Source organism: Suncus etruscus, chromosome 1 (genome assembly GCF_024139225.1).
Source record: "Suncus etruscus isolate mSunEtr1 chromosome 1, mSunEtr1.pri.cur, whole genome shotgun sequence".
Taxonomy (NCBI): Eukaryota; Metazoa; Chordata; class Mammalia; order Eulipotyphla; family Soricidae; genus Suncus; species Suncus etruscus.
In genome coordinates, this window is record NC_064848.1 from 13,485,488 (window position 1) to 13,508,993 (window position 23,506).

General features: G+C 55.0%; 1 protein-coding gene across 1 annotated transcript; it reads left to right on the forward strand.

Moving 5' to 3' along the window:
* Positions 1-1,174: 1,174 nt before the first annotated feature.
* Positions 1,175-20,878, forward strand: CSK (C-terminal Src kinase). The gene is made up of 13 exons (XM_049777973.1): positions 1,175-1,296; positions 16,158-16,237; positions 16,495-16,608; positions 16,697-16,809; positions 17,079-17,298; positions 17,999-18,092; positions 18,409-18,474; positions 18,559-18,658; positions 18,963-19,053; positions 19,697-19,770; positions 19,858-20,053; positions 20,147-20,233; positions 20,377-20,878. Exons 2-13 carry the CDS (start codon positions 16,223-16,225, stop codon positions 20,557-20,559), a joined length of 1,353 nt encoding a protein of 450 aa, XP_049633930.1. The 5' UTR covers positions 1,175-1,296; positions 16,158-16,222; the 3' UTR covers positions 20,560-20,878.
* The last annotated feature ends 2,628 nt before the right edge of the window (positions 20,879-23,506 follow it).

Consider the following 23,506-nt stretch of genomic DNA (forward strand, 5'->3'; position numbering starts at 1 on the left):
AGAAAGGAAGGAAGAAAGAAAGAAAGAAAGAAAGAAAGAAAAGAAAGGTATGGGTAGAAAGAAAGAAAGAAGAAAGAGGCATGAAATGAATAACATGAATGGGTAGATGGCACCTGAGCGTCACCTGGTGTGAAAAGAAAGAAAAAAGAAAGGAAAGAAAGAAAGAAAGAAAGAAAGAAAGAAAGAAAGAAAGAAAGAAAGAAAGAAAGGAAGGAAGGAAGGAAGGAAGGAAGGAAGAAAGGAAGGAAGAAAAGGAAAGAAAGAAAGAAAGAAAGAAAGAAAGAAAGAAAGAAAGAAAGAAAGAAAGAAAGAAAGAAAGAAAGAAAGAAAGAAAAAGAAAAAGAAAGAAAAGCATGGAATGAAAGCCATATGAATGGGTAGATAGATGGCAGAACCCTGAAACCCCACCAGTAAGACCTCCAGTGCACCCCCCAACAGGCCTAGTCTCAATTGCTCCTTCTTCGGGCCTGGGGGGAGAGAACCCGTGTCCAGCGCGGACTCAGAGGGGGACATCAGCCGGAGGGGCCGGCTGATGCGATGCGGGACCCCGCCATCAAGAGGAAGGCCTTTCTGGAGCCTGGGGCGCGGCGGGTGGGGGCAGGGCGCGGCGCGGACACACCCCCCTGCAGCGAGCCCCGGCGCCCGGCAGGAGGCGCTGCCCCGCCGGGCCCACGCCCCGCCGAGCGCGGCCGGGCAGGCCCCCTCGCGCAGGCGCGCTGCGCTGCCGCGGGCGGAGGATCCGGGCCGCGCTGCGCTTCCTCCCGCCGGGCCTGCGAGCTTCCTCCCGGGGCCAGGCGAGCGCGGCCGCCGCTGCAAGCCCAGAGCACCGCGCGGGCCTCCCGTGCACCCGGCGGCGTCCCGCTTGCAAGCCCGAGCGCGCGCGGCAGTGGCCCCTGGCCGGCCGGGAGCCCGATCGCCCTGCAGCAGCCCGAGCCGAGCCCAGCGCGGGGACCCCGCCCGGGCACCCCCACCCTTGGGCGCTCCCGGATCGCGCATCCCCGGCAGCCTCCGGCCACGGTGGGAAGCGGAACTGTGCGCGGGCCGACGCGGCGGCTACATTGTTTCCTCCCCGCCCGCCCCTGCCTCCGCCTCTGGTCCCTCCCCGGCCCGGCCAGGGCTGTCCGCGGCCGCTGTGTCTCCCTCCGAGCGAGGCCCACCCACCCCACCCACCCCACCCCTCCGGCCCCGGGGACCCCCGCGCCCCTGCCCGCGCCCCCCTCGGCCGCATGGATCGGCCTGCAAGCCGCTGATGCTGCCCCCCGCAGGGAGGTGGCCCGGACCGCAGCGCCCCGAGAGGTGAGTGGCTGGCCGTCCGTCCGTCCGTCCGTCCGTCTGTCTGTCTGTCTGTCTGTCTGTCTGTCTGGCCATCACCGCCTTGACAACCCCACACCCCGAGTTCCAATTCTCCCAGGAGTCGCTGACAGCCCAGCCAGGCTCCTGCCTGTGCAAGGTGGTGGGAGTAAGGGCCCTCTCTCCCTGGAGGGCCTTTTGGGGCCCACCTCCCCAGACCCCAGGACTTTGTTGCTATTGCACTTCGTTGTTGTTGTTGCTGCTGCTGCTGCTGCTACTACTACTGCCCGTGTGGGCCTCCTGGCCAGTGCTCTTCTCTGCCTAGGACCCCCCCCCCCCTTGCAGGTTCTTCAGGGTCCCCCTGAAGAACTTAGTCCTCCTGCCTTGTACTGCCTTGTTGCTGGCAGCTCAGGGCCTGGCCACTCCCTGGAGCCAGTCACCGCGGCCTTCCAGGCCAGCAGGCCCAAACCCAGGCACCTCTGAACTGTAGGGTGGGGACACTGGGCTGGGCAGAACCTCTGCTCTGGGCTGCCTTGTTAACAGGCACTAGTGCTCTGCATGCACCACCCCCCCCCTCCATGCCTGGCAGTATGCCCCCGTTGCTGTCCCCAGGTGCCCGTGAGGGGCGTGTCTGGCCTCTGATATCGTAGCTTCACCCAGGGACTCATCCCTGTTCGTTCTGTCTCTGGACTTGAACTGGCAGACGGAAGTGGACATTCCCGAGCCTCAGCAAGTTAGACTGTTTGTCCTGTCCCCAACACTGTAGACTTGGCCTGCTATGGTTGGAGAGGACCTGCCAGGCACTTTCAACCCTAGAGTGCCCCCGTCCACTCAGCCTAGCCCAGGGGAGTCTTGTAGGGTGAGCACATGCTCCCCTGCAGAGAGCCAGAGAGGATGGAGCAAGCTTCCGGCTACCCTCTCTGCCTGGGTCTGTCCTCAAGGCTGCATGCATGGTTCCAGCCATGAGATTTCTCTGGGCACGAAATGGGACTCCTGGCAGGGTTGTGCCAGTGTGTTAGGTGGGAGTCCCCTCTAGGAACCCCTTTCCTTCCTCCGACCCGTTCGTCCCAGGCAGGAGGAGCAGCCCTGTTGAGAAAGTGAGATCAGGGTGGGGAAGGTCATAGTCTCATCACAGAAGAACCTGCATCCTTGGCAGAGTGGGGACAGTGGGAGTCCGTCTCTAGGGCCCTAGTCCACAGTCCCCACATCCTATGGTCCCACTATCTTTGATGGTGGGCTCGGCCAGAACAAGGTGAATCAGCTAGAGACTGGAGGAGTGGCAGGGCCACTGTAAGCCGCTGGCACATCCGGTGTTCTACCATTGGTGTTCTACAATGGTGTTCTACCATTGTCCTACAGTTTTGGGGGTTGGAACCTCCACTCATGTAGCTCCCTTCCTTCTCAAGGAGCTGGTAAAGAGTGACGAGCTTCAGGACTGTCCTCTGTGGAAGGAATGAACATTTGTTAGGTTCCTTGGTGAGGCAGGCACAGAGGAAGGTTCCTCAGACATTGTGCCACCCTGAGCTGAAGACTGTGGCTGGAGCAGGCACAGGATAGGCCAGGGCTAGAGCCCAAGGTCCAGAGTGTGATGTGCTTTGTGGCCAGTCCATGTCCAGCCAGGCTCTTTCCTTGGAAGGAGTGTAGAGTGCTGACCCTTGGTGCCCACAGAACAGAGAAGTTTTGTCCAGGTAGCAAGAAGTAGTCTGAGAAGCAACTTCCGGGAGCTGCAAGGCCACTCACAGACTTGGTTTCGTGTGTGTCCCAGAGTCACATGGGGGAGGGGGGACAGGCAGGTCCCAGGACAGTGCTTGGGAGCTCCCTGGGGGGTAAAAATAGTAGGTATTCGCTTCCCTAACTTAGGGAAGAGTGAAACCAAGCCTTGGGAGAGGAAGAACTGAAGTGACTTGCTCACACCTTATGCACCAGCAGGCAGGAGTTCCGGCACTCAGGTTCCTGCTCCCGCTGTTGTCACTTGATTGCTGTGTGCCATGACACTGTTCCACACTCAACATGTTCATGGCGTTGTCTGAAGCTGTGTCTGTGAATGTGGCCTACGGGAGCAACAGAATGTTTCCGTAGCTCTGCCCCAGCGATCATGCCCAACTCTTCTTTCATTGGTGTCTGTGGGTCATTTTCCATCTGCTGCTCTTGTGCCCACTGGTGGGTTAGGCCACATGGACCTCATCTGGCATGGGCTCCAGCCCCACCACAGCCTATCAGGACAGAGTAGAGGGAGCTGGGGATCGGTCATCTCAGAGCCTACTTTCTCTCTGTGGCTGGTGGGGTACTGCTGCACCTTGGGGAGTGTGAAGACAGTATTGACTAATCCCCAAAAGAGTAGATCCCTGACCACTGGCATTGCTGACTGAGGCTGCTCCAGATCACCAAGCATTTCTCAAAGCCTGGTTCTTGTCCTCAGGGGAGGCCTGAGCTCCCTGCTGGCTTCGCCGCCGCCATCCCACTATGTGATTGACTGACCCAAGCCTGGGTTGATTGTGGAAAGCTGGGCTGCTGGCCGGCCCCATAGTCTGAGCAGAGACAGAGATGCGCTACTTTGAGGGCCTGTTGGGGAGAGGCAGATACTCTGGAGTCTCCCAGGGAACCAGATCCTGGAGCCAGAATCTTATTCAATATCTCTCCAGGCACAACCCTACCAGCTCCATCTTATGTCCCTTATCAGTGACCTGGTAGGGTTGGGAACATGCAGTGGGAATTGGAGAGATGGGGATGGTTCTTTGGGCCCTGGATTCAAGGTGTCGTCTCTCAGGCAGGGATCCCTGGTCTAACCTGAGTGTATTCCAGACATCCTTACCACTCTGCTCAGCTGCTGGAGCCCAGAGTCGCTGGCAGCCGTCTGCAGGCCATTGGCAAGCAGGGGGATGGGAATAGACCTAGTGTGACCCTCCTGGGATCCAAAGCAACATGGACCCTAGGTTGACTCCAGTAGGCAGGGTCTCCATAGTGGCCCACAGAGCTGCAGGCTCGTGAAGCTCCCAGACATATGCCTACTCTGCTCCCTTATCCTCTTGGGCAGCAGTGAGGTCACAGTGTGGGGACTCCCATTTCAGAGGAGACCTTGGATGTTTCCTGAACCTCTGCTTGGTTAGGGACCAAGCCTGGAGGCCTGGAGCACTGTTTCCTGCCCCACTCTCCTGTGGGCCCCTCCATCCAAAGGCTGGAAATAGAATCTGCTAAGTAATGATTAAAGTCAAATTCAGACCTAAAAATAAAAAGCTGGTAGAGGAAGAGCTGGTGTGCTCCCGCGGGGTGAGGCAGACTGCGGCACACCCCCTGCTCCCAGGGAGAGGCCGGAGCCCGGGGAGTGATGGGGAGCACTCCACCAGTGAGGGGTAGGACTGGGACCAGGGACACCATCCCCTTTTTCTCCCATGGGGAAGCTGAGAGTAGCAAGGAATAAGGTGGGCTTATTTATTTATTTATTTATTTATTTATTTATTTTCATTTGGGGCCACACCTGGAGATACTCAGAGTCACTCCTGGCTCTACACTCAGGAATCACTCCTGACGATGCTCATTGGACCCAGTGGGAAGCTGAGGATCACATCTGTGTTGAGTACTTACAAGGCTAGCACCCTCCCTGCTGTTCAGCCCTAAGACTGAGGTGGTTTGTCCAGCAGCTGGAGCAAACATCTGGGGGGGGCCCCCTGCAAACCCAGCATGCCCTTTTTGCAGCTCGGTTTCTCTTCCTGGTTTTGAGGCGCTGAGAAGGGGGGAGCTGCAGCGTGCACGGGCGAGCTCTGAGTGCCTCACTGGGGCTCAGCCTTCAACCGCAGCTTCCCTCCGCGCCCCCCACCCCCTTTCGTGGTCTGAGCCCGGAGTTGAAGGAAGCAGCCAAGAGAGGCTGTGAGTCCCTGACACCCCCACCCCTTGGGTGGGTGTCATCTGATGCTTGGTTGCCCAGCCTCTCAGCCCTGCCCAGCCGAGCACCCAGACCTCACCCAGGCTGAGCTGTGTGCCGGAAGACAGACAGATGTGAGGGAGAATGAGGAAGGAACCCCAAGAGCGGGTGCTGGCCCTTGGCAGCCACCAGCCTCTGAGCAGACCCAGTAAGAGGAGGTCTGTGGTTCTGACTTCCTGGCAAGGCTGGTGATGGGAACTTAGAGGCTGGAGCTCCTGGAGGGCTTCCTGGAGCAGAGGGCCATGCAGCTCAGCCATGGAGGAGGAAGAGCAAGGGTTCCCCTCTGGACACAGGTCTCTGTGTTGTGGCCTGTGGACTGTATGACCTCTGGTGCCAAAACAGGAGGTTCGTCCTGGCCCATCTCTGTTCCTCCCCAATGCTGTCCGAGTGCTTGGTGAACTCCAGCTGGCCCTGGAGTTAGGGGCCAGGGGCTGGCTGGGAGAGTTAGTTTTCTTGGATCAAGTTCAGGCAGGTCTATGTTCCCATTCCTGCCTGCCTCTGGGCATCCCATGGCCGTCTTAGCGCTTCTTCTGCCCCAAGTTTTCATTGCAGCAGTCTCTGGCTGGGGCTTCAGGGGATAAGTAACCAGGCCTGGCAATCTGGGCTGGCCAGCTTGCTGGTGGGACCATGTGAGACATCACCCCTCCCCAAGTAAATAGCAGGCCTGTGTGATCTTGGGTGGGGGATGGAGGGGTCTTAGCCTGACCCCGAGAGCCCTGTATTCTAGGAGGGCCAAAGTTCAAGGCAGCTCTGGCCCCACCTGAAAGGTGACTAAGGAAACCAGATCCTGAAAGGCTTGCTGGAGGCCAGCTCTGAAGCCACTTGTAAATGTAGACAAATGAAGATGCAAAACCTCTGCCTTTTGCTCAGGGTTGGGGGATCCAGCCCTGGAGGAGGCCCGTGCTGCCCAGTGCACTGTGTGTGTTAATTAGGCTCCTAAGCAGTAATTAGAAGTCCTTTTCTGGGCCAGGAGTGAGGCCACAGCTGTGCCTGGGGGTGGAGGCTCCACACCCTCCTTCACTCCAGCCCCCTTCTCTCCCAAACCGCTAGATGGGGATTTCCGGTCCCACTAAGGAAGCTTGGGGGCAGAAAACACACATATACACAATCCAGTGACACACACGTCCCACCGAGGAGGCTTTGTGGCAGAAGAACACACACACCCCCCAGTGAGTTGCTGTAATTAGGTTCTTCATGTTTCAGACCTGGAACTTGCCCCTCCACTTGGGGTAGGGGTGCTGTTAGGGCTGGGCATCGCTGTCTGGAACCCACAAAGACCTTTCCTTTATGGGGTTGGACCACACCCGGCTGTACTTGGATTACTCCTGGCTTTGCACTGAAGGATCATTCCTGATAGACTTGGGGGACCATATGGGGTGGGGTGCTGGGAATGGAATCCCGGTTGGTTGGCTGTGTCGAAGCAAATACCCTCCCTGCTGTGCTGTTTGTTGCTCCTGGTTCCTGACTTGGACTGTCCTAGCCTGTCCTTACCCCCTGCCAGGTTTGGATCTGTCCAAGGGACCTGTGTCTGGTCTGCCACCCCCAAGCTGTCCTTGCAGAAGCCATGTTGAGTCTGCAGGAGCCCTTCTGCCCCACCAGCCTGTTGTGTGTGGCCAGTACAGTCCTAGTGGTTTTTATTTGGCCACACCTGACAGCACTCAGGGGTTACTCTGGCTCTGTGCTCAGAAATCATTCCTGGCAGGCTTGGGGGGAACCATTTGAGATGCCAGGGATCGAACCCAGGTTGGCCGCGTGCTAGGCTAATGCTCTACCCATTGTGCAGTCACTCTGGCCCCCCTTAGCCCCCCCCCCATGCTTTGTTTTGTTTCTTTTTTTTTTTGTCCTTTACTGAACCACAGGTGGGGCTGGTTTTCCTGCTGCTGAACCTGCCAGCCCAGCTGCAGAGGGGCCGGCCCGCCCCTCCCTGCCACGCTCAGGTCTAGGCCTGGCACAGGGCGGGCCCAGTCACAGTTTGATCCACTGCCCGTCCTCAACGAGGGCTCAAAGGCTCCATGGAGTGGATTTCCATCCAGCGCCTCCTCTCTGGTCTGTTAGCTCACAATGAAAGATCTTCCCGTGGCTCAATCTGCCATATGTTTCCCAGTTTCATCTATCTCTCCTCTGCTTATCCTCCCCCCAGCTCCTCTTTCCTTTCCATCTTCCTAGTGGTGGTCCATCCTGGCTTGTCTGTTTATTTCTGGGCTATGTCCAGCCCCCAGAAGCACAGGAACGGGGGCGGTGCTTTGTAGGAGGCCCAGGGTGGGGAGTATAGGAATAGAGTTCTTGGTGCTTCCTGGTGGACAGGACCTCCTGAGCGCTTCCCTCCTTCACCATCCCACTCAGCATGCCTGGGGCTGCACACCAAGAGCACAGGTGAGGCTGGTGAAACGCTGGCTCAGAGAATGAAGGAACCAGCTGGACCTGCCCCTACCCCCTGCCCCTGCCGGCTCCTACTGGGGCCTGTGGCAAGGCTGGTCTCTGGGGGCCATGGCCTGAGTTCCCCAGGTCTCTGGTGCACTTCCCTTTTTGGCGTGTATTTTTAGCTGGTTGTAAACAGTCGCTGAGGCTCCCACGCCCCATTGAGCAGTGGGGTTTTGGCAGGGGCAGGGATTAGCCCCTTGGTTTTCCCCCCCAACACATGCTTGGCAGTGGCAGGGTCTGCTCTGCTGCTGTCCTCAGCAGAGCAAGGGCGGCCCGAGAGTATCTGGCTCCCAGGTCTCCCTTCACCCCCACACTTGCCAGCCTGGTCTCCCAGGAAGGGCCCGCCCGAGGCTGTGGCCTCTGACCTCAGTACTCAGGCACAATGCCCAGCCTGTTCCCGAGACCCCAGCGCAAAGGCTGTTGGGAACAGAGTTTGGGACAGGAAGTGAGCAGAAAGCAGAGGCATCACAGCATTCCAGAGCCCCTGCCTGCTTGCTAGCCCCTGAGCTAGGGGCACAGCTGCTATCCCACGGGGTTAAATATAGCGCTTGCTGCTGGTGGTGGTTCGGGCCTTCTGTGTAGTGCAAGGGCCTGGCCTTTGTTCATTCATTCGATTCATTCACTGTGTCTCTCAGTGTCCACACAACCAGCCCCTCTGCACCCCACCAAGGCGACAGGGCTCAGGCCCCGACTCTCCACAACCAGGCTAGCTGCTGAGTGGAGGCTGCTTCCCCCCGGGTAGGGCCAGGGTGACCAGGACCTCAGAAGATATAGGATCCCCAAAGTGACTTATTTATGATCTTCTGTTTGTGGTTTTACCCAGAAAGGGGAGAAAGCTTAGGATAGAATGGAAGGTACCCCACCTAAAGGGGTGCTGAGCACTGAACCAGGAGTCTGCTCCTCTGGGTCGAGCACCCCCAGGAGTGGCTCTGAGATATCCGCCTCAGTTCTGCTGAGTGTCATTTTTGTCAGAATAAAGAAAGGAAGGCAAAATGACAGATAGCGAAAAGTAAGTTTCCATTGAACTTGATACTTACTTAAACACCCCCTCCCAGAGACTGTATGCGCTTGGCTTCCTCTTTCACATATAATCTGTGAACCTGTGCAGTTCTGATCTGAGGGCTAACTTAAACAATCCCTTTAAAAGCAGTCCATAATATTATAGGTCATTCACTTCCATGGCCTCTTGTTAGTGAGCCCTTTTCCTCACTGCCTTCTATTTTGTGTATCTCAAGCTCGACAAGAAGCTGGAATAAGTATGATAAGACCCCACATATCCTTTACCCAAACCCGCCACTCCTTAACATATGTGCTGGTCACGACGTTATCACTTCTCCTGTCTACCGAGAGTCAGTGTATATGTGGTTTTTTGGGTTTGTTATTTGTTTGGGGAGCCACACCTGACAGTGCTCAGGGTTTCATTCTGACTTTGTGTCAGGGATCACTCCTGGTGGGACTTTGGGGACCATATGGTATTGAATATGAAACCGGGGATAACCTAGGTTGGAGGGCTGGAGAGAGCATAATGGATAAGTTGGCCCTGCACATGAGTTACCCATCAGGCGTGGCTTTAATAATTGAGGTGCCAGAGAAACGGTATGCTTGCCTCGAGTGTGCCTGACCTGGGTTCAGTCCTAGTGGTCCATATGGTCTCCCAGGCCTCACCAGGAATGATCCCTGAGTGGCCAGAGCAATAGTACAACAGGAAGGGTGTTTGCCTTGCACATGGCTTACACAGCTTCGACATTCCCCTTCCCATTGGCATCCCATCTGGACCCACAAGCATCACCTGAAGTGGCCCAAAATAAACAAAAGAGCAACAAAGGTGGGGTGGGGTCGGCTGGAAAGAAAAAAAAGAAAAAGAAAAAGAAAAAAAAAAAGAGCAACAAAAAGAGGAGTAACCCTTGAAAGCAGAACTTAGAGTAAGCTCTGAACACCACTGGATGTAGAACCCCCCCCCCAAAAAAAAAAAAAAACACCACAGGTTGGCATGTGCATGGCAAGAGCTCTATCCACTGTCTCCCACCCGTGATTTTTTTTGGTTTTTCAGGCCACACCCGTTTGATGCTCAGGGGTTACTCCTGGCTAAGTGCTCAGAAATTGCCCCTGGCTTGGGGGGACCATATGAGACGCCAGGGGATCGAACCACGGTCCTTCGTTGGCTAGCGTTTGCTAGGCAGACACCTTACCTCTAGTGCCACCTCGCTGGCCTGGATTTTTTTTTTTTTCTGATTTATCTGAGGTATCCTATCTTTCACCCCAACTAGTCACCTCTAGTTTTGCATAATCAATACTATGATCACACTTAAGGAAATTATCATTTGAGCCGAAGAGATGACTCGGTGGATTGAGCACATGCTTGGCTTGCAGGGCCTGGGTTTGCGCCCCAGCACTACATGCTCCTGACATCATCAGGAACCGCATCCAAAGCACTGCTGGGTGTGGCCCAAAAAACAAGAAAGAGAAAAGGAAGATTAGCACACATATTCCATATGTTTCCTAGACAGCTTCATTTCCCTAATTACCTCCAATGATTTTTTTTTTACAACTCTTCCTTCTGATTCAGCCTCTGAGTCGGGATCCCTTCTTGAATACTATCGTGCCTTTTCTAACCCCCAGCCCCCAGCTTTATTGAGATCTAATTGACCTATAATATTGTGTACGTTTAAGAGGTATACCACATGGTAATTTAATATAAAGGGTTATTGCGAAACGGTTACTGCAGCAAGGTTAGTTCTCACCTCCTCCATCTTACCTAATTAGCATTTTGTTGTTGTGTCCTTTTCCTTTACGATCCTATTTAAGCTGAAGCAGACCCCACAGTTGTGTCTGTTCTGTCCTTGAGGACAGCACCTCGAACTTGAAGCCTTTGGGCCTGGGCTAGAGAGAGAACACAAGTGCTGAACACATTTGGTTTCTCACATGGTTGACTGGGGTTTGATCCTCAGCACCCCATACTGTCCCTCAGCACTGCCGGGTGTGACCCAAAAGCAAAAAATATGTCTAAGGGGCCGGGCGGTGGCGCTGGAGGTAAGGTGCCTGCCTTACCTGCGCTAGCCTAGGAGACGGACCGCGGTTCGATCCCCCGGCGTCCCATATGGTCCCCCAAGCCAGGAGCGACTTCTGAGCGCATAGCCAGGAGTAACCCCTGAGCGTTACCGGGTGTGGCCCAAAAACCAAAAAAAAAAAAAAAAAAAAAAAAAATATGTCTAGGCCATTTATGGAGGCCCTGCTCAGCATCATTTTGGTACCTTGGAATACCCCAGCACCCCCTAGAGGACTTGACCCTGCTCCCTGCTCCCCAGAAGTGGCTCAGGCAGCTCCTGTCTGGACTCTTGGTTACAAGGCATCTGCCAGGGCTCCCCTATTGAGAGGTGCTTTTTTGTTCTCTCGTTTATCTTTGGGGTGATAATTGGGATCTTGCTCACCATCCTGCCCCCCTCACAACAACTTTTTTTTTTGGTTTTGGTTTTGGGGTCACATCTGGCAGTGCTCAGGGGTTACTCCTGGCTCTATGCTCAGAAAACGCTTCCGGCAGGCTCGGGGGACCACATAGGATTCTGGGATTCAAACCACCAACCTTCTGCATTACCTCCATGCTATCTCTCTGCCCCCCCCCCCCCAACTTCTCACTCTGTGCATTCCATCCTTTTCACTGAGTTCATCACAGGGATGTTCTGGTCGGTTCCCCCAGCTCTCCTGGCCTGTGGCCACTAGGCCTTGTAGCTTTCTTCCAGAGGGCTTTTGTTTTTGTTTTTGGGTCATACAGCTCGGCTGCACTCAGAAACTACTCCTGGCAGGCTCTGGGGACTATATAGGATGTTGGAAATGAAACCTTTGCAAGGCAAACGCCCCCCACTGTGCTATTGTTTCGGTCTCTCCAGGACTCTTCTTATCACTACTTTGTTGTTCAGGAGGGGTCATAGAGGCCCTGTGCCACCTCCTGCCCAGACCCACAGGGGCTATTCCCCACAGTTAGGTGTGCCTGCCCTGGAAGTGGATCTCAGCTGCCGTGGTAAGCTACAAGCTGGTTTCTGGGATGGGGTGAAGAGGGTAAGGAGGAGGCAGCAGATGGGAAGTAGTTCTAGCCAGGCTGCCAGAGGGCTAGCAAGTTTGGGCATGGGTGGGCAGGTGGCTTTTCCAGGACCCCACAGCACATGGGTAGCAGAACCAGGAATGAACCAGGGCCAAGCCCATCACTAGCTTTCCACTGGGCAGTCCCATTCCTTACCTAGGTGCTCCTGCAGGAGACAAAGCAAGGGCCATGGCTGGGCAGCTGCATAAGGCTATCTGGGAGGGGTCGGAGAGATAGTACAGAGGTAGGGTGTTTGCCTTGCACGCAGCCAACCCAGGACAGACCTGGGTTCAATTCCCGTCATCCCATATGGTCCCCTGAACCTGTGAGGAGCATCACCAGGTTTGACCCAAAAACAAAAACCAAAAAGACTATTTGGGAATGGGTGCGTGAATCCTGGACACAGCATCTGTCTGGGATAAGAGGTAGAGTACCACCAACCCATGGTGAGGAGAGCAGCTGGAGGCTAAAGGGCAGCAGTCCCTGCCTCTCTCTCCCATCTGGATCAGGGCTCGTCTAAGCCTACTCTGACTCTGGGTCTCATTGTTGGCTTCACCCATATCTAAAGGCCTGGAAACCCAAACACAGCACTGGCACTGGCTAGGGACTCGGTCTCGGGGTGAGCCTGAGCCTTTCAGGATGTCCACTGGAGCATTCTCTCTGCTTCTCGACCTCCCACAGAGCCCCCATCTGTAAAATGGGGATGACCATAGCCTCCCTTGAAGTTATTAAAGGATGTGATGCGTCAGGGACCAGGCCTGGCACTCAGTAAGTGCTCAGCAAAGGACCTGTTATTATTTTTTATTATTATCATCAAGTCGCTAGGGAGGTGGCAGCAGCTGCAGGCCTGCAAGGGAGTGTTTGCAAACTGACAGCCGGGAGAGTGACTAAGGGAGTTGAGTCCCTGCACCCTCCTGCAGGGAGGAACTGGGAACCTGGACTTGGGAGCCTACAGAGCCCCGGTTCAGAAGGTTGGGGCCCAGTCCAGTTTTTTTTGTTTTGTTTTTTTATGTTTTTTGTTTGTTTGTTTGTTTTGCTTTTGGGCCACAGCCTGCAGTGCTCAGGGGTTACTCCTGGCTATCTGCTCAGAAATAGCTCCTGGCAGGCACGGGGACCATTTGGGATGCCGGGATTTGAACCAACCACCTTAGGTCCTGAGTCGGCTGCTTGCAAGGCAAACGCCGCTGTGCCATCTCTCCGGCCCCCCAGCCCAGTTCTAACCTGGGCTGCTCCCCCTCCCTTCCTGAACAACTTCTGCTGAGCTGGCGTGGCATGAGCCCCAGATAGTGTCTGTGAAATGGGCATAAGAGCCCCAGCTGCCTATGGCTGATGCCCAGTTCTGGCCCCCATATTTGCGGGGGCGAGTGGTGATGTGAGTTCGAATGTGGGGGGTGTCACCAGTCTCATCTCTAAATGGCAGTTGAGGGATTGCTGCTGGGGGCAGGCGTGCCATGATTATATGTGGGACCCTGTTACAGGGCAGGGCAGGAGAGCAGGTGTGTATGGGTTCAGTCTGCTCAGCCACTATAGCCTGCTGGCTTAGCAGCCATCTCCCTGCCATGCAGAGGGAGGGCACTTCACTTAATAAGGCTTGAGTCACTCACCCCAAAAGAAATATATTGTTTTGGGACCACACCTGGTGGTGTTCAGGGATTACTTCCAGGATCTATATTCTGGGATGCTACTAGTACTGCTCAGAGGGCACGTGGTGCTGGGCATCGACCCCAGTTTCCTGAATGCAAAGCCTATGCAGCAACCTCTCTAGCCCTGAAACAAGAACTTTAGGGTTTTTTGTTTTGTTATTTGAGGGGAGATCACTCCTGGCAGAGCTTGGGAACCCTTTGGGGTGCCAGGGATTGAGCCAGGGTATCAGCATATGCAAGGGCCCTACCAGTGGACTGTCTCTCCAGCCATAAGCTTTTTTTTTTTTTTTGGCGGGGGGGTGGGGTCCCACACTCAGCAGCCCAGAGGTGCTCAGGAGTTATTCCTGGCTCTGCACTGAGAAATTACTTCTGGCAGGTTCTAGGACCATATGAAATGTCGAGGCTCAAACCTGAGTCAGCAGTGTGCAAGACAAATAAATACCCTTCCTACTGTGCTATTGCTCTGGCCCCTACACCCCAGATCTTCTATGAACTGACTTCAGAGGAAGGCCCATGCATGGCTGCTCCCCACCACAGGGGCCTAGTGGCCCCTCGGAACCAAACCTTCACTCCTCCTTTTGGACTTGAAGCTCCTGGCACCTTGCAAGCTAATGTCAAATAGCCGTGCCTGAAACTCTCCCCTGCAACAGACTGTCAGGTGCTTAGAGATAGAGTCTGGAAACTTGGGGTCTCCACACCCCAGATGGCAGGAGCTGCCCCCAGCATCCTCCTCTCCATGGCTTCCTTAGTGCCTGCTTGAGCCCCCGTTCTGCCTCCACTTTCTACACAGTGAGCTCCCCCTTCTCCAGGAGCCACCCTTGAACTCTGTCCTTCTAGATCACTTCATATCCCGGGATAGTTGCTGACCACGTAGGTCTAAGGCTCTGGCCAGGGAGAAATCTTGGGTCTCAGTGCCTCAGTTTCAAGAGGGTTTTCAAAGAAACAAAATAGGCAGCTAGAGGCTGGAGCGGTGGTGCAAGCTGTAAAGCGTCTGCCTTACGTAACCTAGGATGAACCCTGGTTCGATCCCCCAGCATCCCATAAAGTCCCCTAAGCCAGGGGCGATTCTGAGCACATAGCCAGGAGTAACCCCTGAGCGTCATCAGTGTGGCACAAAAACAAAAACAAAAAAAAAAAAGATTAGCCCAGTAGTCTCCAGCTACAAGAGGAAGATGGGACACAGAATAGGCAGTAGAGGGCCGGAGAGATAACATGGAGGTAAGGCGTTTGCCTTGTATGCAGAAGCTCGATGGTTCGAATCCCAACATCCCATATGGTCCCTTGAGCCTGCCAGGAGTGATTTCTATTTGTTGTTGTTGTTTTTTGTTTTTGTTTTTGGATCACACCCGGCAGTGCTCAGGGGTTACTCCTGGCTCTAGGCTCAGAAATCACCCCTGGCAGGCACAGGGGACCATATAGGATGCCGGGATTCAAACCAAGGTCCTTCTGCCTGAAAGGCAAACACCTTACCTCCATTCTATCTCTCCAGCCCCGCCAGGAGTGATTTCTGAGTGTAGAGCCAGGAGTAACCCGTGAGTGTTGCTGGATGTGACCCAAAACAAACAAACAGAAATAGGCAGCTAGAGAGATCACAACTGGTAGTGTTTGCCTTGCATGTGTAAGACCCAGGTTCTATCCTCCAGCCTCTCCAGGAGTATAATCCTCCAGCCTCTCCAGGAGTAATTTCTGAGCATAGAGCCAGGAGCAAACCCTGAGAATTGCTCCCAAAAAGAAACAGGAGTCCAGCTGAACCCCATCCCCACCTCCACTTTCCTGGTCCTGAGAAGGGGAGGAAATATGTTAATTTTTTACTTTGGTAGATAGTTTAAATATTGGTGGATAGTTTAAATCCAATTAATAGGCAAATCTCCCACGGTCATGTGGCAAATGAAAAATGAGACTAGGTCTGAATTTCTTTTTTATTCTCTGGAACACATCTTTAAATGATACAGATGAACTAAGCAGACTAAATAAAAATTGAAAACTTTATTCAAATTTTTAATATGCATTTCCAACTCAAATCATCTCTGTGATCTCCATACCACCCCTTTGAACTTGTGTGTGTGTGTGTGTGTGTGTGTGTGTGTGTGTGTGTGTGTGTGTCTATTTGAATGACTGCAGGGAGGGTCAGCTCTGTGGAGGAGATACATCCACCCGAAGTGTGCCCCTCCTGCATGTTACCAATCCGTTAGTCCTCTGTTGACCACATTCCCCACGTTCGGCCATGTTTTGCATTTTGTGCAGATGTAGACTACACTGTGCACAGCTGGCTTCTGGGCTGTTTTTGGCTAAGGTGCACCTTGGTGGTAGTTTAGACCTCAGCTGCCCCTGCTGGGCAGTGTTCTGTGCTGAGACTCTCCCACCACACACTGCCCAGCCTGGGGCTCACATTTCTGGGGGGTACCCTGGGTGTGCTCAGAAGTGGGGATACCAGGTTGTGGCACTGCTGTATGTGAGGTTCAGAGACTTTACCTGAGCTGGGTTTTGTCAGTGACAGGGCTGCCAGGCCTATTGTGGAGACAGGAGCCTTCTGCAAGTCAGCGGCACCTTCTGGGGTTTGGGGTACATGTGCCCTGGCATTTCCAGCACTCCTCCTGGTGGGCCATCAGACCCACCAGGTCTGAGTATACATGAGTGCAGAGGGTGAGTATCCCTCTATCCCTTGAGTGTCTGCCTTCTCCCTTCTGAGACAGGGACCTAGGGTGCAAGTCTCTGTCCTGGACACCTTTGTCACCATTTCCTAGCCCCAGGGGAAGGATTGCGAGAGAGGTGCCCTCGCACACCTTTCCTGAGTCCCCTATCCCCACAGCTCTCATGGTACCAAGTGACGGGCCGACCTTCTTGTGACACAGGGACACCAGCCCTTCTGAGAGGATGTCGGCAATACAGGTATCAGGGGCGAGGTGCCGGGCCAAGAGGAGAGGAGGAGGCCCCCACTCCCGGACCCAGATTTGGGATACACTGTTAACATTGTCCTCGAGAGGGATCGACTCAGCTGGCAGGAACCCCAAGTTCTCTGGGGGAGAGAACTATGCTCAGGATCCTGTAGGCTTCTCAGGAGGCTATAAGCATAAGGCAGGGTTGTGCCAGCAGGGGGACCGAGGGCTCCAGGCCACTGCACCCACCTGCCCTGTCCCACCTTGCAGGCCGCCTGGCCATCCGGTACAGAGTGCATTGCCAAGTACAATTTCCATGGCACGGCTGAGCAGGACCTGCCCTTCTGCAAAGGCGATGTGCTCACTATTGTAGCTGTCACCAAGGTAAATGGGGCCCTCGCCCCACACCTTTTCTCCTTGGGGACTCCCCTTGGGTGGACCTGGGAGTTGGTCCCAACTGCCCTTTCTACAGGACCCCAACTGGTACAAAGCCAAGAATAAGGTGGGACGTGAGGGCATCATCCCCGCCAACTACGTGCAGAAGCGGGAGGGTGTGAAGGCAGGCACCAAGCTCAGCCTCATGCCGTGAGTACCCCGGGGAGGGAGGCAGGGAGCCCTGGGGACAGTCAGGGAAGCAGGGAAGAGCCAGAGTAAGGGGCTGAGACGTCCAGAAGGCTTCTGTGAGGGTGGTTGATGAGGACCCAGTCTCAGAAGGGGAGGGATGGGAGCACTGTCAGAGGGAGACACGGACAGAGCTTTTCAGCAAAGGCAGCCTGATAGAAGTGCAGAAAGGCTGATGGGACCCAGGTCAGCACCATCAGGCCACAGTGACCCCTGGTGTGGCTGCCCCACAGCTGGTTCCACGGCAAGATCACGCGCGAGCAGGCGGAGCGGCTGCTGTGTCCACCAGAGACGGGCCTTTTCCTGGTGCGGGAGAGCACCAACTACCCCGGGGACTACACGCTGTGCGTGAGCTGTGAGGGCAAGGTGGAGCACTACCGCATCATGTACCACGCCAGTAAGCTGAGCATCGATGAGGAAGTGTACTTCGAGAACCTCATGCAGCTGGTGGAGGTAAGCAGACCTGGCCTCTGTGCCTCTGGAGCATCTGCTGTGATGCCACAAGCTTGATCTCAGAGCCTGCTTGGGCCACCCCTGGAGGCTGTGCTGTCCCTGATTTATAGGCCAGGAAATGAAACCTCAGAGGCGGTAAGGGGACCTCCTAAGGTCACAACAGTTATAACCTGGAGGTGCCCAGGCGAGACTAACTGAGCTCAGAATTTCCTTCCTTCCGTCCCTCACAACAACATACCCAAACGGGTGTGTATTAGCGTTTCCTCCTGAGCCTGTGACTTAGGGTCAGAGTCCCCCCCAGGCTCATGTCTATGCCTGGGTGTGCCCACAGGGCCTGGCAGCACCAGTGTTGGGCTAGCCCTGCCCTGCCCAGCCCACACCCGACATCCCAACAGCCCCTGCCACCTGCCAGATTCTAGTAATTAGTGTCTGGACTGAGCTCCTGGATGGGCCCCTCTGCCCCGGATGTTAGGGAGGCTCAGAGTTGGTAAGAACAGCCTGGCTTCTGTTGAGCACCTGCATATTGGAGGCCTGGGGGGAGAGGTGGTGAGTCTCCCTGAGCCCCTGCCGGAAATGGGGAGTCCTCCTCTTCTGGTGGGACCAATCTCTGCTGCTCTCTGGTGGTGAGAGACGGGCAGTGCGTGTTCTCAGTTTATGGGGCCCCAGGAATTGGTTCTAAGTGCCCAGATTCTCTCCCCAGCACTACACCTCAGATGCAGATGGACTCTGCACGCGCCTCATCAAGCCAAAGGTCATGGAGGGCACGGTGGCAGCCCAGGATGAATTCTTTCGCAGTGAGTGTTGCTCGTTTGCCTATCTAGCCTCTCTGGCAGAAGCTGTGTCTAGAACCTCTAAAGACCAAGCAGGAGGGAGAGTAGAGTGCGGGGATGAGAAACTCACTTTGCATGTGGCCCACCCCTCTTCTATTCTCTGCTTTCCCCAAGTAGCACTAAGAATCGCCCCTGAGCACCCTGAGCAGTCCCCCCCCCCAACAGAAACACCTTCAGGGGCTTGCACACACATTGAGCCCCGTCTGCTGTGTGATCCTGGTGACCCGAGCTCTGACCTCAGCCCCCATCTTACTTACAGTGTCCCTCTTCATCCTTACAGGTGGCTGGGCACTGAACATGAAGGATCTGAAGCTGCTGCAGACTATCGGGAAAGGAGAGTTTGGAGGTGAGCTGCAGTGGGCAGGCACCTTGGGCAGGCCTCTTCTGGGGTCCAGGGAGTGCCAAGGATCCATTCACTCTCTCCCCACAGACGTGATGCTGGGAGATCACCGAGGGAACAAAGTTGCTGTCAAGTGCATCAAGAATGATGCCACTGCCCAGGCCTTCCTGGCTGAAGCCTCAGTCATGACGTGAGTGAGCTGGAGCAGAGGGGCATTAACATTAAGGACGAAATGGGGAGGAGGAGGAGGAGGAGATAAAAGGTTTTTGTTTTGTTTGTTTTTTTGGTTTTTGGGTCACACCCGTCATCGCTCATGGGTTACTCCTGGCTCTATGCTCAGAAATTGCTCCTAGCAGGCTCGGGGGACCATATGGGACGCCAGGATTCAAACCGATGACCTTCTGCATGAAAGGCAAATGCCTTACCCTCCATGCTATCTCTTCAGCCCCAATAAAAGGTTTCTTAGGACATAACCTCTAACCCCCTCACCCCAGGCAACTTCGGCATAGCAACCTGGTGCAGCTCCTGGGCGTGATTGTGGAGGAGAAGAGTGGGCTCTATATCGTCACGGAGTACATGGCCAAGGTAGGCATGTCATCAGCCCTCTCGGCCTGGCTGCCCCTCTGCCCCTCACCCCTGACCACTGAGCCTCTTGTCTCTCAGCTCCTCATCCTTTCCCTATGGCCTTGGACCAGGAGTACAGCCATCTTCCTCTCTAATGCAAAGGAGGCAGACATACACTGGTAGTTTCAGTCTGAGTTAGGAGTCTCATAAAGAGCAGTACCATGGGGGCCGGGCGGTGGCGCTAAAGGTAAGGTGCCTGCCTTGCCTGCGCTAACCTTGGACGGACCGCGGTTCGATCCCCTGGTGTCCCAAATGGTTCCCCAAGCCAGGAGCAACTTCTGAGCACATAGCCAGGAGTAACCCCCTGAGCGTTACTGGGTGTGGCCCAAAAACCAAAAAAAAAAAAAAAAAAAACAAAGAGCAGTACCATGGTGGGAGGGCACATGCCTTGAATAAGGGCAACTGACTTCTGACTTGGGCATCCCGAACATCACCAGGAGTGACCCCTGAGCACAGTTTGATGTGGACCCCAGAACACAAGCACACAGACTGGCCCAGAATTGCAGCGTGCTCCCCTCTCCTCACACTGTCCCCAGGGGTTCCCAGACTAGAGGACAGGTCTGATCTGTGGGGCCGGGATGGGGGTCTGTCTGTCTTTCCCCAGGGAAGCCTAGTGGACTACCTTCGGTCTCGCGGTCGGTCGGTGCTTGGAGGAGATTGTCTCCTCAAGTTCTCGCTGTGAGTGAAGGAACTCCAGGGGGTCGGAAGGGGTGTCCCACTCCTCAGCCAGGTCTGAGGGGTCTCTGGTGGCCGGCTCGCCCTCAGGGACGTGTGTGAGGCCATGGAGTATTTGGAGAGCAACAACTTTGTGCACCGGGACCTGGCAGCCCGCAATGTGCTGGTATCTGAAGACAATGTGGCCAAGGTCAGCGACTTTGGCCTCACCAAGGAGGCCTCCAGCACCCAAGACACAGGCAAGCTGCCTGTCAAATGGACAGCCCCAGAGGCCTTGAGAGAAAAGGTGGGTGATGGCCCCCTCTCAGGGCTTGAGAGCACCAGCCCCTCCCCACCAGTTCCCCAAGCCCTGACCCTACTTCTCACATCCACCTGGCAGAGATTTTCCACCAAGTCTGATGTGTGGAGTTTCGGGATCCTCCTCTGGGAAATCTACTCCTTTGGGCGAGTGCCTTACCCAAGAATTGTGAGTGTTGGCACTTCCTCGAGTGGTTGTAATTTTTTTGGTCCAGTCTGGTCCGCACCTGGACTTGGTCTGGGTGGAGGAGGCTTATCCCCCCCCCAGTTGGACCCTCATGTCCACTAACCACGCCCCATACCCCCCCATAGCCCCTGAAGGACGTTGTCCCTCGTGTGGAGAAGGGCTACAAGATGGACGCCCCGGATGGCTGTGCCACCGCCGTCTACGAAGTCATGAAGAAGTGCTGGCACCTGGACCCTGCAGTCAGGCCCTCCTTCCTGCAGCTTCGAGAGCAGCTGCAGCACATCAAGACACATGAGTTGCATCTGTGACGGCCGCCCAGCTCCTCCATGCAGCTTCGGGGTGTCGAACGAACACCAGGCCTTGTGAGCCGCTGCACGGTGCGGGTGTGTCCCGCGCCTGGGCAGGGAACGGACCCCACAGACTGCACCGAGTGGACGTGGTGCCCCACTCGCAGGGTCGGACCTGGACTGAGCCCGGCGGCCCCAAGGATCCTGCCCGTCTAGGCCTGGCTCCTTCTCCCGTGGACCTGCCAAAGGGTTGAGGGGCCAGAGAGGGGGCCGGCCCTGAGCCCACCACAGTGGTGGAGCTTTCCCTGGTCTCCCTGGTCTCCCTTCTCTCATCTTCTTAGAATTTTGTTCCTTTTTTTGAGATTTCCCCCTCCCCCCATGTGTTTATTTTTTATTATTTTTCAAGATAAGAAGAAAGAAAGTACCCAGCACATGGGGCATTTTACAAGAAGTACGAATCTTATTTTCCCTCCTGCCCACTAGGGCTGGGACCCACTCCCCCAAGCTGGCCCTGTCCGTGTCCTGTTTCCCTTGTCGCCTCGGTCGCCCTGTGTTTGCGCTTGACCATGTTGCACTGTTTGCATGCGCCCGAGGCAGGAGTCTGTGTGCCATCCACCCGTCCGCCTGCCCGTCTCTGTGAGAAGGATAAATAAACCATCCCCTGAGGGCACCGCTGCCTGCCTGGCCCTCCTGCACGGCCCCTGCCGTCTGTCCTCCCCTGTCTCTGTCCGCAGGGCTCTGCTTGCCCTTGTGACCGGTGGGGAGCACGGCCAGGGGTGTAGCCGCTTTGTGTCAGCTGCACGAATTCGTGTTCTGTGTCTTTGGGGCGTGGGGGAGCCCACTTCAGCCCAGCCCATCTAACAAGGCCCTGCCTGGCTCTGGCCTTCCTTGGCTCTGGGATCAGCTTCTGCCGTGTTCAAGCCATTGACACCAAGAGGGCTGGAATCAAGAATAGGGACACAGTGAGGTTGGGGACCTCCTGGTCAGTGGGAGCTGAAACTGTGAACCCTGCAGGGTGGCAGAAGATCTGAGCATGAGCCATCACTGCTATTGTGCCATCAACCTCCAAGCACTCAGGGAACCCAGTAGGGGCAGCGGGTACTGTGAGGGCCAACCACAACTTCCCCTTAGGCAGAATCCCTGGAACATTGCAGTGTAGACCTCCTAAGGGGGATTCCACTTTTCAGGCAGAAAGTCAGGGGTTCCTGAAACCAATTGAATCGACCCAGAGAGCAAGACCCAAGATTTTGTTTGTTTTTTTGGAGCCACGCCTGGTGATGCTCATGGCTTATTCCTGGCTCCATTCAGGATGACAGGGATGGAAGGTGAGTCAGCTGTGTATAAAGCAAACGCCCTACCCACTGTACTCCCTTGGGCCAACCCTTCCCAAGACAGCAGTCTCCTGTCTTCCTCTGCACACAGCCCAATTTCGTCCTTTGAAACCAGACCATTGATTCAACACAAATGACTCAATATTATTTGTAAGGTCTGGAGTTCAACAGTGAGTCCCTTTGGAGCTCACCATTGGCAAGATAATGCTACAGACTGACAAACATGAGTGCAAGGAAAGAAGCCTGTATTTAAGGAGCTGACCCCAACTGCAGATCAGGGGCAGCTTTCTAGAGGAGGCAATGTATGAACTGAAATTGGACAGATAAGGAGGGATGGGCATGGGGTAGACTGAACATGGGCAAAGTGTCTGAGTGGCTGAGACAAGGAAAGCTGCTTGCTGCCAACTCTTCTCTTTTTTTGGGAGGGTGGGGGTCACACCCAGTAGTGCTCGGGTTACTCCTGGCTCAGAAATCGCTCCTGGCAGGCTCGGGGGACCGTATGGGATACTGGGATTTGAACCACCATCCTTCTGCATGCAAGGCAAATGCCTTACCTCCATGCTGTCTCTGCGGGCCCCTGCTGCCAACTCTTAAGACAGGGAGAATATGGAGCCTGCCAACAGTGATTTCTGAGTGCAGAACCAAGAGTAACCCCTGAGTTTTGCCAGATACAGCCCCAAAACTACCACCACCAACAAAAAGATGGAGAACAGAGCCCAAGATGAAGAGTTTGGAGGGGGGAGGCTATGGTTCTCAGCATGAAGGTTAGGGGAGCTGGTGCCCTGACTACTGGGGCTGAGGGAGCATGGAGAAGAGCCCCATGTAGAAGAGCCCCATTTACATTTTACATGTAAAGTAAAATGAGACCAGAGACAATCCTGGTTAAGGCATGCAGCCAACCCCAGCTCATTCCCTGGTACCATGTATAGTCAGTCCCTGCATACGGTCATTGCTGGCTATAGTTCAAGCTCCATCACTCCCAGAACAATGGGGCTGAGAAGACAGAGGACATGTCATGCTTTGCATGTGAGAATACTGGGGTCAGTCCTAGATATGGTCTACAGGTCCAAAACCTGACGGAGGGGCCAGAATGTTTGTACAGCAGTCGGGGTTCTTAAGATACATGTAGCTAACTGGTTTGAAATTCCAGCACTGCATAGACCCCTGAGCACCGCCAGGAACGAACACTGAACCAGGAGTAAGCCCTAAGCACCACTGGAAGTGCCTCCTACAATAACAAAACCCTGACTGAGTTGGTTCTAGGTGTGGGGGGGGGGGAGGGGGGTATGTGTGAGGAGAGCATCCACAGTGATGACTTGGCTAACAGGATGGATGTCAGGGATAGGCAAAGCCACAGACTGATTTCTTTTTTTTTTTTTTTTTTTTTTTTGGTGTTTGGTTTTTGGGCCACACCCGGCGTTGCTCAGGGGTTAGTCCTGGCTGTCTGCTCAGAAATAGCTCCTGGCAGGCACGGGGGACCATATGGGACACCAGGATTCGAACCAACCACCTTTGGTCCTGGATCGGCTGCTTGCAAGGCAAACTCCGCTGTGCTATCTCTCCGGGCCCACAGACTTATTTCTACTAAGGACATGAGGGTTTTAGAGTTTTTGCCTTTGGAATTGGCAAGAAGTGCT